Source organism: Pelodiscus sinensis, chromosome 21 (assembly GCF_049634645.1).
Source record: "Pelodiscus sinensis isolate JC-2024 chromosome 21, ASM4963464v1, whole genome shotgun sequence".
Lineage (NCBI taxonomy): Eukaryota > Metazoa > Chordata > Testudines > Trionychidae > Pelodiscus > Pelodiscus sinensis.
The window spans coordinates 431,405-448,696 of record NC_134731.1 but is presented as its reverse complement, the minus strand read 5'-3'; the positions used below and the strand labels follow the sequence as shown (position 1 = coordinate 448,696).

General features: G+C 49.2%; 1 protein-coding gene and 1 non-coding gene across 3 annotated transcripts; one reads left to right on the top strand and one right to left on the bottom strand.

The window, feature by feature from the left end:
- Positions 1-157: 157 nt before the first annotated feature.
- Positions 158-12,817, bottom strand: TSR1 (TSR1 ribosome maturation factor). 2 transcript variants are annotated; one of them, XM_075904443.1, is made up of 15 exons: positions 12,666-12,817; positions 12,483-12,586; positions 12,198-12,411; positions 11,960-12,094; positions 10,930-11,360; positions 10,082-10,241; positions 8,673-8,827; positions 7,887-8,089; positions 7,272-7,434; positions 6,078-6,188; positions 5,461-5,593; positions 3,816-3,932; positions 3,418-3,558; positions 2,998-3,072; positions 158-2,837 (listed from the first exon to the last, which is right to left on the bottom strand). In XM_075904443.1, the coding sequence occupies exons 1-15, from the start codon at positions 12,763-12,765 to the stop codon at positions 2,659-2,661; spliced, it is 2,421 nt and encodes an 806-aa protein (XP_075760558.1). In that variant the 5' UTR covers positions 12,766-12,817; the 3' UTR covers positions 158-2,658. The 2 variants fall into 2 exon arrangements, with proteins under 2 accessions (XP_075760558.1, XP_075760559.1); XM_075904444.1 differs by lacking the exon at positions 12,483-12,586 and having other exon boundaries at positions 12,666-12,779.
- Positions 12,818-16,506: 3,689 nt separating this feature from the next.
- LOC112544954 (U5 spliceosomal RNA) lies at positions 16,507-16,622 on the top strand. The gene has a single exon (XR_003088332.1). It is a non-coding gene; the product is annotated as a U5 spliceosomal RNA (small nuclear RNA).
- The last annotated feature ends 670 nt before the right edge of the window (positions 16,623-17,292 follow it).

Below are 17,292 nucleotides of genomic sequence, written 5' to 3'. Positions count from 1 at the left end.
TTGAGAAACACTGATCTAGATCATCCCTGACAGATGTTTGTCTAACCTGCTCTTAAATATCTTCAGTGAGAGATTCAACAGCCTACCTAGACACTTTATTCCAGTGCTTATTTACTCCCCTGACAGTTAGGAAGTTTGTCCAATAAGGAAATACGTATAATAGCAATACAATATTTTATCTTGATGTGTATTTCTCAGATGGTTTTTTTTTTAAACTGTACATTGAGTGGATGTTTTCAAAGAACTATCTACAACAGTAATGGGCATTCTAGGATATTCAGCAGGGTGCACAAGTGGCCCTTCATTGTAATATTTTCATAATCAAGATGGTCCCCCTGGATCGGGTAAGTTTTGGTAACTGTGCTTGCATACCTAGAATCCGCAGGATATGCCGATTCAACCATAGCAGCACTGTGATTGGATGCAAATGGAATGCACAGCGTTTACAGTCATCGTACTGTCAGCACTTCACATGCATGTCATGTTAGTAACACTGGTAGGAAAAACTGTATGGATGGAAACCAGTGAATATGGCAATCCTGTGCCTGGGCAACAGTACGCAAAATGTCTTACAGGCCACACCTAGAACCCACAGGTTGCCCACCACTGATCTATAGTGACTCCACAAGCCCTTAAGTGGTATCCGCTAATTTAGAACCCATCATTTGCACTTAGTGAATTTCATCTGCCATTCTGCTGCCCAGTCACCCAGCTTGGTGAGATCTCTGTGAAGCTCTTTACAGTCTGCTGTGGATTTTACTATCTTGAGCAATTTTGTATCAAGTGACAAGACTAAGTTAGACAAACACAATTTATTGGTGACAAATCTCAGAGGGACAGCCCTGTTAGCCTGCATCTGCAAAACCAACCAGAAATTCTGTGGTACCGCAAAAATTAACAGATTCATTAGGGCATGGGTTCCCAACCTGGGGTACGCGTTCCCCCAGGCGGTTCGAGAAGCTTGTCAAGGGGGTACGGGGAATATTTGGTAAATAACTAGATTATTCTAATTGAAATATTCCAAAAGTAATAGTGTTAGTGAAAAAAGTTGTGGATTCTAGAGTCCAGAATTTATTTCCTTTCATATTGAATAGGGGGTATGGGAAGGTTTACTAAAAGCCAGGAAGGTACGGGGACAGAAAAAGGAAGGTTGGGAACCCCTGCATTAGAGCATGATTTCACGGGTAAAACCCATTTCATCAGATGAATCCGAGTGAAAGTTACAGAAACAGGGAAACCAAGTAGTTCTGATAAGAGGGAAGGCCCTCTCATGGTTCAGTAACTGATTCAAAATAAGAAACAAGAGGTAGGAAAAGTTTCCATAATGGAGAAACAGTGAGGTCCCAAAGGATCTGTGCAGGGACTTGTGCTGTTCAGTATAGCCAATAATGATCTGAAAAAAGCAGTGAGTGAATACTGAACTGGCACAGTGCAGAGGATACAAAATTACTTTATAGTTAAGGGTCACAGGGACTCTCAGAACTGACAGATGAAATTCAGCATTGACAAATGCGCATTAATGCACTTCAGCAAAAATAATCCCAGCTATATACCTATGGTGGGTTCTGCATTAGCATTAACACTTCTGAAGGATTTTGGAGTCACAATAGATAGTTCTATGAAAACCTCATCTCAATGCTCAACAATGAGGAAATGGATAAAAAGTAAGAGAAAATATGATAATACCACTACATAAACCCTATTGTGCCCACACTGAATTGTGTCTAGTTCTGATCCCCATCTCAAAAAAGGATATAATGGAAAAGGTTTGGAGAAAGAAAACAAATGATTAAGGCTATGGAACAACTTCCATACAAGAAGAGTGTAAGATTAGAGTTGAACAGCTTAGAAGAGATGGTGGTCTATAAAATCATCACCTGTACCAATGTAACTAACAGGTTTCAAGTGTAGAACAAACTAGGGGAAGTACTTTCTCATAGTGCCTAATTAAACTGTGGAACTCATTGCCATGGGATGTTGTGATGGCCACCTATCTATATAAGCAGGCTCAATGAAGAACAAGATAAAGGGTCAGTCCATCAGTGATGGTTAGGCAAGACAGTCAGGACTGCAATCCCATGCCTGAAGCAACCCTAAACTTCTGACTGCCAACGGGGGATGAAGGGTGGCTCATTCCAACTGCCAGGCTCTGTCCTCTCCCCTAGAAACTCTAGCACTGGCCACTGGCAGAGACAAGATGCTGGGTGAGATGGACCATTGCTCTGACCCCGCATGGCAGCCTATGTTTTAATGTTCTCAGTTTACACACAAATGGCAAGGGAGGGGGCAAAACACAAAATCCCCAGCAGAGTTTCAAGCCCGGCAAGAGGGAGAAGTTGAACAAAGCCTGCAGGCTCAGCAGATACTGCACAATGACTCAGTCCAGCTTCTCCCTTCCACCACCCCAAGAAAGCTGGGCACTCGGACTTTAATTGGTGTGAAGAAATATTTACCACTGAAATAAACTGACACAGTGGAGGCTAGGACATAGGCAGCTGTGATGATGCAGCAGCCAGTGAAACTGGACACACTCAGGAAAGGCACAGTACCCACAAATCCAGGATAATTCTCCCTACTTCTCCTGAGGTTTGGAAAAGCCAAGCACCCACATGGGGTATAGGCAGTGTGAACTACAGCAACCATGCTAGGCCCAGAGGGCTATTCCATCTCCAGCTCCTGCATGAAGAGCTGCTGTTCATTTCTTGCCCACGGTACCGGCTCCGGCACATGTGGGTCATAGGTCCATTTAGGGAAGACCCGTTTGTACAGATTCAGCAGCACTGTGTCCTGGGATTTCAGCTGCCCATCAAAATGGCACTTCATGTGACCATGAGTCCCTAGGCAAAGAAAGCAATAGAATCTGTTAGCTACATTTCACCTGCTCCTCTCTCCTGGCCTAGGGAAGAGCAGCATCTGAGTAGGGATGCAGGGACCGTGAGTGTGGCCCAACACCACGAAAAGAAAGCAATGCTGTGCGGCATGTCAAGCCCAGCTTACCTAGTGGCTCTGTGATGTGTCCTCTGCGGCCCCACTTGGTCCTCAGCTCCACTGGCTTAAACCACAGCACATCCTCTGCAGATCAAAGACAAGAAGTGCATGAGAAGTTGGCCACAGCGGCCTTCAGCTCCCCAGCAGCCTGCCACATAGCTCAGGAAGCTTGCCCTGGGCACACCTATTCGTGCAGCGCTTGTGTTTCTTCAGGCTGTGCCTCTAGGTGAATGCACTATAGCTTTTTGGCCAGTGTGCAGCTGGTGCTATATTTGCAACTGCTCTTGCTAGTAGCTCAAGCAGCCTGACAGCTAGCAAACCAGGCAGAGATCTGCATCATGTCACACTGAGCCCAGCTCTCCACAGCTCCAGTTATTGGAAATCATGACAGAGTCCTATGGGACCACAGGGCCCAGCATGCACACATACCTCTGTTAAAGAACATGTACCGCACTACAGCAGTCTTGCTGAAGATTTTAAAAGGGTGACCACTGAGCACTAGCCGCTTGATGATGATTCTGTCTGGATCCACGGAGAGCAGAGATCCTGTGGCAATGAGGTCATGCATTCCTGTGGAGCACAGTGTGGACATGAATGCCACTGCTCAGTGTGCAGCTAGAGCAGGGCAGTCACACAGCAAGAATGAGGATAAGGTCATAACCAGAACATGAGGGAATGGAAATGGGCAATTTAACCCCATCTGAGCCCCTGAAAGATGATTAATACATGAGAGATACATGGCAAGATTGGAGAATGGGACCCAATCAGTCAAAGCTGGGAACCTCTGTTGCTAGATTTAGCTTTCATTACTCATTCTGTCACCTTACCATTACTCCTCTGTTTAAACAGCAGCACTGAGGCAGGGGGGAAAGCGATGGGTGCATAAACAGTCGCCACAAGGGCTGCATCAGGCCGCAGGAAATGCTCCAACTTGTGCTTATCAGCTAGAAAAGAAAAAGCTCCAAGTAAACGCAGTTACCAGCCAGGGGCCCACAGGACAGCTCCAGAACTGACACGCATAAGCAGCAGGGCAGCAATAAGGCACACTAATTAGGGTTAGAATCACAAAATACTAGAACTAGAATGGACCTCTTGAAGGCATCAAGTCCAGTCCCCTGTCCTCATGGCAGGACCAAGAATAATCTAGACCATCTCTGATAGATGTCTGTCCAACCTGCTCTTAAATATCTCTAGTGATATTCTACAACATCCCTAGGCAATTTAATCCAGTGTTTAACTACCCTGACAGTTAGGAAGATTTTCCTAATGTCCAACCTAAACCTCCCTCGCTGCAATTTAAGCCCATTGTTCCTTGTCCTATCATCAGACGCCAAAGAGAACAATTTTTCTCTCTTGTCCTCGTAACACCTGAAAACTGCTATCATGTCCTGTCTTTTTTCCGAACTAAACAAACCCAGTTCTTTCAGTGTTCCTTCATTGCTCATGTTTTCTAGACCTTCAGTCATTCTTGTTGCTCTTCTCTGGACCCTCTCCAGTTTCTCCACATCTTTCTTGAAATGCGGTGCCCAGAACCGGAACAATACTCCAATTGAGGCCTAATCAGCACATAGCAGAGCGGAAGAATGACTTCTCGTGTCTTGCTCACAACACTTCTGTTAATGCATCCCAGAATAATGTTTGCTTTTTTTGCAACAGCATCACACTGCTGGTTCATATTTAGCTTGTGGTCCACTATGACCCCTAGATCCCTTTCTGCCGTACTCCTTCCTAGACAGTCACTTCCCATTCTGTATGTGTGAAACTGATTGTTCCTTCCTAAGTGGAGTAATTTGCATTTGTCCTCACTAAACTTCATCGTATTTACCTCAGACCATTTCTCCAGTTTGTCCAGATAATTTTGAATTATGACCCTATCGTCCAAAGCAGTTGCAACCCCTCCTAGCTTGGTATCATCTGCAGACTTAATAAGCATACTCTCTATGCCAATATCTAAATTATTGATGAAGATATTGAACAGAACCGGTCCCAAAACAGACCCCCGCAGAACCCCACTTGTTATACCCAATGGGTTGTCAACACATTGCTCAGGGAACATTCTTCAGGTCTCTCCCTGCCTCCTCAGCCTAGAGAGCAACCTCAGCAGCATGGGATTGGGGAGGAGTGTCACATCTAGCCCTCTCCCTTCATGTCACAATAGTCTGTTGAGAGCCAACCCCTTGGACAAGAGCTCTTCAATTCAGGTGATAGAGCCTCGCCCCATCCAGAGCAAGGACGAGCCTTACTAAGCGCCAGGAAACCACTTGCTACCCAGGTCAATCCACCCCTCTCCAACGAATGGACTCATACCCTTCCCCTTGAAGCCAAGACACAAGCCCCAGAGTCCCTTCAGCCAGGTTCAGACATCACACGGTTCCCACCAGAGACCCCAGCCAGCAGGAAATCTGCAAGAGAAGGGAGTGAAGGGCTGCACTCCATGTATGCAGTTTGCCTGCCACTGGGTCCTACACCCACCTGAGCTATGCTGGGAGTAGAGGGGGGAGGCGCGGAAGCGCCTGAATCCACAATGGAAGATCAACTCCTCCTTGGCTTTCACGGTATCGCTGTTGCCCAGGTGCCGCCTCACCACAAAGTTCAGCACAGACATCTGCCAAGGGAGAAAGGCTCAAGCTCAGCGCCAACAGCAGGGCTGAGGCCAGAAGAACAGCCCCACAAGCCAGGTGTCTGCAGCGAGGGTCTCAGCATCTCACATCCCAGGTGCTTCAGCCAAAGGGCCTCCAGATCTTCCTTTTAGGCCAGAGGTGCCCTACCCGGCCGAAAACACCCCCCGAGCCATACAGGGTTCATCAGCAAACTTCAGATGTCTCAGCTAACACCATTTCCATGCTGTTCTAGTCTGACCCCTAGGACCTGCAGAAATGGCTGTGAGCCCAACCTGGGGCCTTTTTTGCAGGTTGGGTTGAACTAGATTCCTTGTGTACTCAGACCCTGACCTCCAAAAAAAGGCCCCAGGAAGGCCAGGAGAAGGCCAAGCCAGAGAGGAAAGTTGTGCATAAGAGGCACAGTGGCTTCCCAGTTCTTGTGGGTGACCACAGATTACAGCCCTGTCGTATAAAATCATACATACTTACCTTCTGCTCATGGGGAAGCAGTGAGAACAGGACCATAGGCATCCCCTGCCTGAAACTCTCCATCACTGAGATAGGAACACTGCAGATGTGAAGCGTAACATACCAGCCCACCTATCGAGACAGGAGGACAGGAGAGCATGCACATGGGGAATTGCTTGAGCTCGCAGCCTGTGGTGTAAAGATACAGCCTTTTTCTGTAGCCTATTGGAAGGCCTGAAGCCTTCCCTCTGCAGCCAGCTTGAAGAACAGCAGCCATTAGCTGTAAAGTTTGGAATCACACACATACATTCCATCTAAATTGCATTTAAAAAAAACTGTCATACCAGGCTGCTAAGGCGATTTCATTGCAATGGCACCCACAATCACCAGATAAGAGACAGATCTCAAGATACATAAAGAAAACTTAGTTTAACAGCTTTCTGTCTGGCAAGAAACTGCTTCCAAATAACTGGGGTTATGGAATCTTCATTCTATGATTATGGTCCTCACTTTCCTATTGTTTGTATGATCTCGGCTGGATTCTTAATTGTTGCTATATAATTAATTGTGCTAGATGAAAATCAATTACAGTAATGGGTCTGATTGGTTAGGTAATTCTGTAACAGTACATTACGATTGGTTAGTAACATTTTAGTAAAATAACTGGTTACAGTACAGCTAAGTAGAACTTAAGTTTCACTATATGAACTAGGGCCCAAAAGGAATTTCTTTGGGAAATAGCTCCAGGACACAGCTCCAAGACCAGAGCTGCCAGTCCTCAACCCTGCACCAATAATACCATGCTTTGTCCGTCTCAGGTGCCATAAAGCTACTCATTTTTAAAAGTTAATAAATGGAGATTAAGTGGGATATTACCGTGGAAAGCTCTCTCACTGGTAAGAGACTCTATTAACCCACAGAGTTCTCAAGCCTGCAGAAGGATGAGGATGGATGCCTGTATTGAAACAGTTATGCCCGAGCCCCGAGAGTACATGAATGACAGAATTTTGTGCGGGTAACAGTGGAGTAGAGAAGACAGGACACCAGCATGACATGGACTTTATCTACAACACAGGGACAGGGCTAGCCAGCCACCTGCAGTGCAATTTTACTACCAAACCACACTTGCCACAAGCAAGGAAACACAGCAGAGGAGGAGAGCTGGACAACATAAGGGGAACCTGGTGAATAAGTTAGCCAAGGAAACGTAGGTACCATAGCCCCTTCAGTTTCCTCTTTCTCTAGCTGCCGGAAGACGTGCTTCCTGGTTCGGGAGAAGTCCTGGAACTGGAAGATCCTGGCATAATCCCTGGGGAGATTCTCTTTAGGATCCCAAGGAGAAGTCCGGAAGCTCTTGAGTCCTCTGTACTTCTGGAATCTGGAGGACAGAGTGTCAGATACTTTACTCAGCAAAGCCTATAACAGGCAGCAAGCAAATATCTTGGCCCCTGCAAGAACATCTGCATTATATCTTTACAGGAACTTACACCACTCAGGGGCTCACAAAGAACAAGGGGGGGGGGGAATTCATCCTGCCCATAGGAGATCTGAGCACAAAGATTCAGGAACATACTGATGCCATCAGCCCCCAATGACACACACAAAAGTAGGATTGTAGCTGCGCCAGCTCACTGGACTAGACAGACAAGGTGAAGGGCTTAGTTTGATGTGCCCACCCACATGGGTTCTCACTACAGGAAAGCCCCAATTTCACTAAGCAAACTAGAGCATGTCAGTCCCATTTCCACACGGCCCATCTCGAAGCCAAGACAACTCCAAGGAGAGGCACCAGCACACTCGCTCCTTCCATCCTGGCATGAGGTTTCTTACCTAACTCTGGCAGGCAAGTTGCGGGGGGTATCCACCTCATCTGGGAACATTTGATCCAGTCTCTCCTGCCTGTACTTCTCCAACATCTGCTCCTCATCCTCATCTACCTTCTCATCATATAGGTCATCCCGTGCAGACTCTGCTATAGTCATGGTCTCACACTCCTCCTCTGCAAGCTCTTCCTCCTCACTGCTTTCCACAACCTGACACAAACAACATACACTTAAGAGCAGTGGTTTCCAAACTTCTCGGCATCATGCCCCCTTTTTGATTTGAGACCCCCCCCCCCCAAAAAAATAGCAGCAAAACTCGTTGAGAAAAAAAAGGAACTAACTGGGGACAAAAAACAAAAATAGCAGCAAAACTTGGGAGGGGGAGGGATTGACCGGCCGGGGGGGACAGGGGGTGTGTGTAGAAAGAAGGGTCACCTCGCCGCCGCCCCCCGGAATTCCCCCCCCCCCCCCAAGGGGGCATGCCCCCAGTTTGGGAACCCATGCTTTAGAGTCCATAGGCAGATGTATGTACACACACTCTCCAAGGGTTGCATGCAAACTGTACAATGCAGACCACAGCCACCGCTGGAGTTTAGATAAAAGGGCATCTGACTATGACAGAGAAAGTAATACAAAGGAGCACATGGCTGCATTGGACTTTACCCATTTAGAACATGGACAGCAGCTGGGCTATATGTTGTGCCTGTCTGGGTGTAGGAAGGACAGACAGACAGTTTCCAGGGTGACAAGCATACTAGTACTTGGACACAATTTAATGCCAGCTTCTCATTACCTGGGAAGCTTCTTCCATCAAATCTTCGTCCTCCATGTTATCATCCTCCTCTTCCTCCTCACTGCCATCCTCTCCATCATCCACAATCCATGCAGCCTGGTAATTGGATGTTCCCTTGGGGACCTTCAACACCTTTCTCCTTTTCTTTAAGGACCCTGCCAGATCCTCATATCAGTTAGTACTTCCTCAACTCTTTATCTAGAATAATGCCAGACATGATGCTATGCTGCTCCCTCTATTTCCCCTTCACAATTGTGACAGCATGCAAAAGAGCAAGTTCCGTTGAGCGCACACAGGAATTTACAGCAATGCACCTTGCCCATGCAGAAATCAGTAACCAGAATCCAGAGACTGTTCATGAACTGTTCATGTTCACCAGTCAGCATCACTAACATCAGGATGGGAGAGCATGGCTCTTTCTCTCACTATGGTAGGGCAGTGGTCCCACTCCTGCAGGTTAAAAGGAGGCTGGAGGGAGCCTGCACAAACCCAGTCAATCAGAAAGAGACTCATACAGAGCCAAAGGGCAGTTTGCTGGGGCTGCCCTGTTGTAAGGAGCTGCTCAGCAGAACAGAGAGCCATTGGGTCTTGACAAGGGAGGTGCAGGACTGGCTTCCTAGGTGGAGCAGTGCTGGGCAGACTCAGGAGAGCCGGAGAGAAGCTCCTGTCAAATATCTCCGAGGCTGACGGCCTTGATACAAAGGCCGAGACAGTGCAAGGATCACAGGGAAGTGGCTCAGGGAACACTGTAAGCAATTAAGGGGAATGAAGGACGACAGGACAAGGCAGGCCTGGGTCCCCTCCTTGCACCACACTTTGCCACACTGCAGCACAACCTATGCACTGCAGCGCTTCTCAATGGCAAGGGGCTAGACTTTGGGGCTGCAGATAGACTCACACTTGCCACCATGGCTAAGGACTATTGACACCCACCCCAAGGAGGTGGCAAGAACAGAGTGTCTGAAAGGCAATGTCCTGAAAGAGGACGCAGCAGTTCAGGGAGCAACATGGGGCCACAAGGGTGCAAGTTATGATGGGCAAGACACTGACCAGAAGGCATCACATGCCAACAAACTGAGCTAATTCCCAGTGTGACCAGCAGGAACTGCCATGAAGGCGAGTCAACCTTGTTAGAGACACACAGCAATTAGGAATAATCCAGCTCAACATGGCCATCAGCAGACAGATGCTTGGGATCCCAAGACCTACTCCTCAACAATCTGGCCAGCCAAAATTCAGAGTCAAACGGCAGAAGCTATGCAGCCCAACAGTCAGAGGAAGGGGCTGAAAATAGGAGTTCAAAGCCAGATACCATTCCCAGCCTTAAGCTTCTCAGCTACAGCTGCTAAAAAGGAAAAACTTCACCAACCAATCTAAGGAAAGGCTAGAGAAATATTGCCAGTCCTGACCTTCTGCATCTTTCAGCTCCTCCTCAGTGGGCCAGGTCTGTTCCCCTTCCATGGGGTCGGGAATCACCTCTGATTGCAATGACTCCTGTTTTCTAGGATCCACCTTCAGCAGGACCTTAATGACTTCTTCCATCTCGACGACACCGTTTACAGAATCATCCTATCAGACAAAGTCATCAAGTGAGACCCTCCCCCCATTCACACTGCACATCGCAGTTTGTAGCAGAGGACTAGCCCCTTCACAACCACTCCTTACCCAAGAGAATCCCACCACGAGCAAGAAAAGTCCAGATACACAGCACACACTATGCCCATTAAAAAAACTGTGTTCTGTCCAAAGAGGGCAAAGCTTTGCGGACTGCCTTAGACCATCCTAACTGCATGAGCACAGATGCTGACTGCTGGGAGTGAGGGCATATTGAAACCTGACAGAAGCCTACCGTGGATTTTTAGCAAGACTGTTCTGATAACATTTAACAACATAAGATAACCTGGCACATGTAAAAAACTGCAGAGTAATCACGTTTCTGAAAACAAGATAAAGTATCTAAAAAAATAAAAATAAAGACACATTTGAACACAAAAACTACACTGATTGGACAGAAGAGTTAACATGGAAATGCAATTGTGATCAGTTTGTCCCAATGAGCTACACACTTGTAACAGACCACTACTTGCTGAATGTTTTGCCTTCAGAAAGATTTATTAGCTCATCTACAGAATAAGTGAATCTTAATCCAGCAATAAATTGCAGATAGCATTGATTTAAGATCCTGCCCCATCTAAAACAATTAGCAGGCAACAGATAATGTTCAGTGGACCACTCAGAGTCCAGAACACAAGTTTACCTGTATTTCCATGTCCTGGCCCTTCTTCTGCTGGCCTTTAGCTACTCTGGGGTTTAGAGTGAAAGGGTCTGGAGGGGCATCAACCTGACTCATCTGGAAGTCTCCATGTCCCACGATATGCACCAGGCTGTTTACATTGAGAGTCCATCCCCGAACATAGCCAGATACCTTCAGGTTCCCCACCAAGTCACTATCACGACTGGGCACAAATTCGGCATTGTGGGCAAGCAGGTAGGCCCGTCTGTCACGGAAAGCAAGGTGCCGCTGCTTCTGGGCAGCAAGATGCCTCAACAACAACAAAGACTCTTGCTCAGTGTTCAGGGGGAAGAGTTTGGCATCTGGGAAGCGCTTCTCAATGGCTTTGCCCAATTTCTTCTTAGCATCTGCCTGTTTCTTCTGTGGTAGATCAGGAACGCCCAGGACAGCAAGGGCTTGCAGACAGCAAAAAGAACCGCACAGTTAAGAGTCAAAACTCAAAAATCATCAGTTGGTTACAGCCAAGAAATAGACTGATTTTCAGAACCAGAAGTGGTTAAGCCTGTGATACAGTCACATTAGAAGTTAAAAGAGTAGCTTCACCCATTTAGGGGGAAAAAATGGACATTAATTCACCTTACAAACTTGAAGAAGGACAATCTATGTTGAGAAAGCACTCACTGGGGCAGGGATCCATAATATAGACATACTGGATGTACAGATAAGGATTCATTTATGCTTATTATATTGTGCATCTAAACTGTCAAAACACTAATAAGTGTTCATACATAAGCGACAGCCTGGATCAGAGCTGCATCTCATGTCTTTAGATCACCAGCATTAACCCAACAGGTACACTCAGAGGGTGCAGGGGAGTGATGACATCAAATCAAATGATCTGCACTGAAAGGCTCTAAATAGCAATATCCAGGGGGCAATCTACCTACTTTACGAGGAACGGATTACTGCACCAGTTTCCATCCCAGAACTCTGAAATCACTTTTGACACCCCAGCCAAACCATTGGGGTACCCTCTGCTTTTTAAGTCACCTACCATAGCTGGGAAGTCCCTGAGCAAAGAGGCAAGAAAGGTAGTAATCTCCAGTGCTGTCCCAGCCATCAAGTGGATCCAGTACAAACAGCAGGGTATCAGCTACCTTTGCCAGGTCTAACACAGCATGGAGATTCCCTAAAAACACAGTATCAGAATGAGACACTGAAGAGATTCAGCAGAACAAAGTGAAACAGGAGGAACTAGCAGAAACCTTCCTATCCCTTCAGGGCTTCCTTACCCATGTGTGCAGTCACAAAGCGCCAGCGCTGCTTAAACTGGGGAGAGAGCAGCACAAACCCCTCTGCTCTCTCATCTCTGTGCACAACAGCAGCCCCGTCGCTCTGAAGCGCCCGCAAGATCCTGTGGGTCAGCAGCCCCGCGTGCAACGGGAGCACCACCACCAGGTGCGGCGGCCCGTCTCTGCCGCCCAGGTTTCGCTTTTCCGTCAGCACCTGGAAACAGACGCAGCGCGTGAGGAAGCTTCCACCCCCCGCCCCGCCCCGCCCCGGGCGCGCCCGCTCACCGCCTCCTTGCTCTGCCTGCGGAGCTGCAGGGCCTGGTGCCGCCGGTCCGACTTGCTCAGGTCCCGCCGGCGACGGCGGCTCAGGGTCTTGGCGGGGACGCGGCCTGCGGGGAGGAAGCGCGGCGGTTAGTGCGGCCCCCGGGGCCGGCCGCAGCGCGTCACGGGGCGCAGCCAGGACCTCACCTGCCGCCCGACGCTGGGCCCCTCCGCGGTGCTTCCGCCCCTTGTGCGGCTTGTTCTGCTGCTTCAGGGCCCCAGCCCGGTGCGCGGCCCCTGCCGCCATCTTGCCTGCCTAAGACTTCCGCTTCCAGGGCAGCCCGCGTGCGTTACCCGGAAGTGGCACTTCCCACTTCCGTCCTGGCTGCGGAGCGGAGGAGGGAGGCCACGCCCCCGCCCCCGCCCCACCTGCGGCGCCATTCAGGGTCGCGGCTCGCGCACAGGGAGTGGAGGGCGGGGCCAGCGCCTACCTGCTGGTGCCGCAGCCCCCTAGGGGGCGCGTGCCGCAGCGCAGGGGCCTGAGCGGCTGCTGCTCCCGCTTGGACCAGGGAGGAGCCTGTTCCCGGGCCTCCTTAGGGTTTACGGTGCCCCTCCCCCCAGAGACCCCAGCAGCCCACCCCCTCCCTCGGTCTCTGCTGCAGGCGGCGCGTTGTGCTCGCTCTAGGACCCAGCCCTGCTGGTCCCTGCTCCACCGCAGGGTTTCCCATGGAACCTTTTCAGAATGGCAAGGAACCCCTAGGTCTGGTCAGCAAAAAAACCCAAGAAAACCACCCATCCATTAAAATCACATTCCTTCCCCAAGACCCCACCCTCTCTGTTCCCCTCCTCTCCATCACTTGCTATCTTGGTAATGGGTAAGATATCTCAGGTCACAGAAAATAGATATCTTACCCATTACCAAGATAGCTTCCCCAATTATCACCTCTAATACCATTAACTCACAAACATCCCACTCTCCCCACCTCTAATATCATCAATTCACAGACACTTACCTTCCTTCCTTCCTCCCCCCCCCCCCCCAGCATCCTCCTCCTGTTCTGAAATGTGATTTGTCCTTTTCATATGTGTTCATTTTTTAAAATTGTATCCTTTGGTATATATGGCTGTGACTATTTTCTTCCACTATTTGATCTGAGGAAGTGGGTCTGGCCCACGAAAGCTCAGCACCTAATAAACCATCTTGTTAGTTTTTAAAGTGCTACATAGTCCTGTATTTTGTTTCAGCTACACCAGACTAACATGGCTACATTTCTATCACTATTTTACTTGGTTAAGACAGGATGTGTAGGCTCTGGGGTGGGAATGAGGGATTTGGGTGTGGGAAGGGGTGAGAGGTGCAAGCTCTGGGAGGGAATTTGGATGCAGAAGGGGATGCAGGCTCAGGAAGGGGGCTCAAGGCTGGGGAGTGTTGGGCTCAGGTGGAAGGTGCTGAGCAAGTCACAGGCTTGTGGATGTGGGGGTGCAGGAGTTTGTTTGATATGTGAAGGGCTCTGGGCAAGGAGATTGAGAATATGGTGGGCTCAGGACACACATTTGCCATGCGTGGAAGGTGAACATAACATAAGAACGGCCGTACTGGGTCAGACCAAAGGTCCATCTAGCCCAGTATCCTGTCTGCTGACAGTGGCCAGCACCAGGTGCCCCAGAGAGTGTGGACCAAAGATAATGATCAAGTGATTTGTCTCCTGCCATCCCTCTCCAGCCTCTGACAAACAGAAGCCAAGGACACCATTTTATCCCCTGGCTAACAGCCTTTTATGGACCTAACCTCCATGAAATTATCTAGCTTCTCTTTAAACTCTATTATAGTCCTAGCCTTCACAGCCTCCTCTGGCAAGGAGTTCCACAGGTTGACTACACGCTGTGTGAAGAACTTTCTTTTATTAGTTTTAAACCTGCTCCCCATTAATTTCATTTGGTGTCCTCTAGTTCTTCTATTTAGGGAACTAATAAATAACTTTTCTTTATCGGCCCTCTCCACACCACTCATGATTTTATAGACCTCTATCCTATCCCCCCTCAGTCTCCTCTTTTCTAAACTGAAAAGTCCCAGTCGCTTTAACCTTTCCTCATATGGGACCCGTTCCAAACCCCTAATCATTTTAGTTGCCCTTTTCTGAACCCTTTCCAATGTTGTTGTGGCCGACAACTGAGGACATGGGGATGCAGGAGTTTGGGGATGTCAGAGGCTCAGGACAGGGGGTTCCAGTGTATGATAGGCTCAGATTTGGGGTCAGGTGGTGCAGGAGTGTTATGATGCTGCAGTGAGATGGAGATTTGGCCCCAATTGGGGGCATGTTGGCCAGGCTTCATTTTTAAATAAAATATGTTAAACTAAAAAAGTTCTATCATTGTCATGAGAGGGGCAGGGAACCTGTTTTGAGTCAAGGCTCACTGACCCACAGAAAAGTCAGTTGGGGCCACATGAGATGCCTCCCCCCCAAAAAAAAACCCAAACAAGCCTCACTAATGCGGTCCCAAGGATGCTGGCACAGCTGGCAGGGTGCTGGAGCCAAGGACAGGGTGGTGCTGGGTGGCAGGGTGCTGGGTCCAGGGACAGGGTGGTGCTGAGTACTGGTGACAGTGTTGGTGGGAGCAGGGGACAGGGTACTTGTGCGGGGGGGGGGGGGTCTGGGCAGGGGACAGGGGCAGCTGGGACCAGTACCTGGCAATGCTGCAGCACCTCTGGGAAGCGTGCGACTGCACTCCCCCTCCCCAAATAGTTGGCATGCACCCTGCCTGAGCAGAAGCTGTTGCATCCCAGCAACTTACCTCCACGATGCCATCCTGGGGGGAGGGGGGGCGAGCGTGCGGGGAGTTCCAGGGCAGAGCACGTTCCCTGCACAGTCGGAGCTGCGCCGACCTGGGTCTCCTGACCACCCCGCACCGCACAGAAAGGCCCCGGAACTAAGTTGCCTGGTATCACAGCCCAAGCTGTTCAGGCAGCGCATGCCGGCTCCTGTGGGGAGGGGAAGTGCTTCCCTCCCCACTGCGGGTCATGTGGAGTCACTCCTGTCCAGCACCCCCCGGTATGCCAGCCGGGAGCAACTGTTCCTCCCAGGCGACTCAGAGGCATAGGGAGGCAGGGAACAGGAAACAAGTCTGCTGCTTCTTTAAGCAGCTGACTAGCCGGCACTTTCTATTAGCAGGCAGGGAAGCTTTTCGCACTGCTCCACTAGTTCCCAACCGTCCCAGCAGAGTGGTGCCCCAGAAATACTGGTGCCCTACACAACTGCCTATTCTGCCTATGCCTAAGGACAGCCCTGCCTCTTCCATATATGAATAACCTGAAAAGCAGCGACTCAACTGCCCCTCATGCTTATGGTCCCAGATGCAGGTCAGGGGTTGGATGTCTCTGCCCAGCTCTCCACAAGCATTTCACCAGCTTGCTCTCATCATGGTGACAGGGAGCAGGTCTTGGTTTCATAGAACTTTGTTCCCCAGACAATGGCAGACTGGGACCTGCAAGCTGTCTGCTCAGTGCTTTGGCCACTCTTGACCCCTTCCCTGGAAGAGTCCTCTGCACCAAGATCACCAAGCCCTTCCTAATAACTTAACTCCGTTTCTTCAGAGTAGCACAATAGCTACCCCCAAGCATGTCATCCTACTGGTGCCCTGCACAGGGTTGTGAAATGAATATTCCACCTGCCCCACAGTCATAGAACAAGGCTATTCCTTGAGGCTGGCAGAACAGAGTGCAGGAATTACTATTCCCACTCTGCAAATAGAAGCTCATTTCCTGGTCGCAGCCCTATTAGATTGGGAGGGCAGGAAAGCCCAATTTGGATAGAGAAAGGAAAATAGGACAAGATTAGTCACCCAGAACATCCATCGGACCAGCCAGGGGAGCACTTAGCCATTGATATTCGAATATTCTGCATACGCACCCTCTGTGCTCCCTTTACTCATGGAATATTAGGGAAGAAGCCTAGTTATTGAGGGTTACCAGCTGCAGGTTTAATACAAGAGCCTTGGGGGTTGTGGTCACATCAAAAGCCTTCACTGTATCCCAGAGGCCTGCAAGTCTATACCCTGCTTTCTCTTCAGATCATATACATCTTTTGCCTTTTACTAAAGATTTCCATGGAGAGGAACATTTATGAGTTTGTACCCAATTTTTTGAGGCTTTGCTTCGGTGAAGCTCAAAAAACCAACAACAATGTTCAGCCACTACTCCCAAGCTGCAGAAAGACAACGTATGGCTTCTAGGGAGTTGCAGGACCCCTGTGATGTATTCCAACACCAACAAGGAGAAAGCACCCACCTACAGCCAACCTGAATTAGAAGCAGCTCCAGGTTATCGGCTAGTCAACACACTAGTCAGCTAGTCATCCCACCCACACCTTGCTGCCTCTATCAGAAAGAGGCAGGAAGAGGAAGCGGAAGGGGTGCTTCAAAGTGGCAGCGCTGTGGGGAGCCAAGGGTGAATTGGGGACTCTGACCCTGGGATCCAGGTGGCACTGCCGCTTTGAAACAGCCCATGCTCTCCACAGCGCTTTTGCCTTTGAAGTGTAGCAACAGCCCTGGGGAGGCACCCGTACTGACTCAAATAGTCGATACCAATTGCATCGACTATTCTATTAGCTGATTAATCTAAATTTAACATCCCTAGTCTCAACACAACCCACTCCAAGCCCACATGCTGGGGAATAAAGTTCTGAACCAACCTTGGTCTTTCTGCCCTGCCTGTCAGGCACCTCCTTGGAGCAGCCAGGCTAGAGACCAGTTTCCACCCTCCACTAATTCCCAGATGGGAACTTTCCTGTCCAAGCAGGAGTTGCTAATGCAAGAGAGAAACCAGGGCACCACCGGG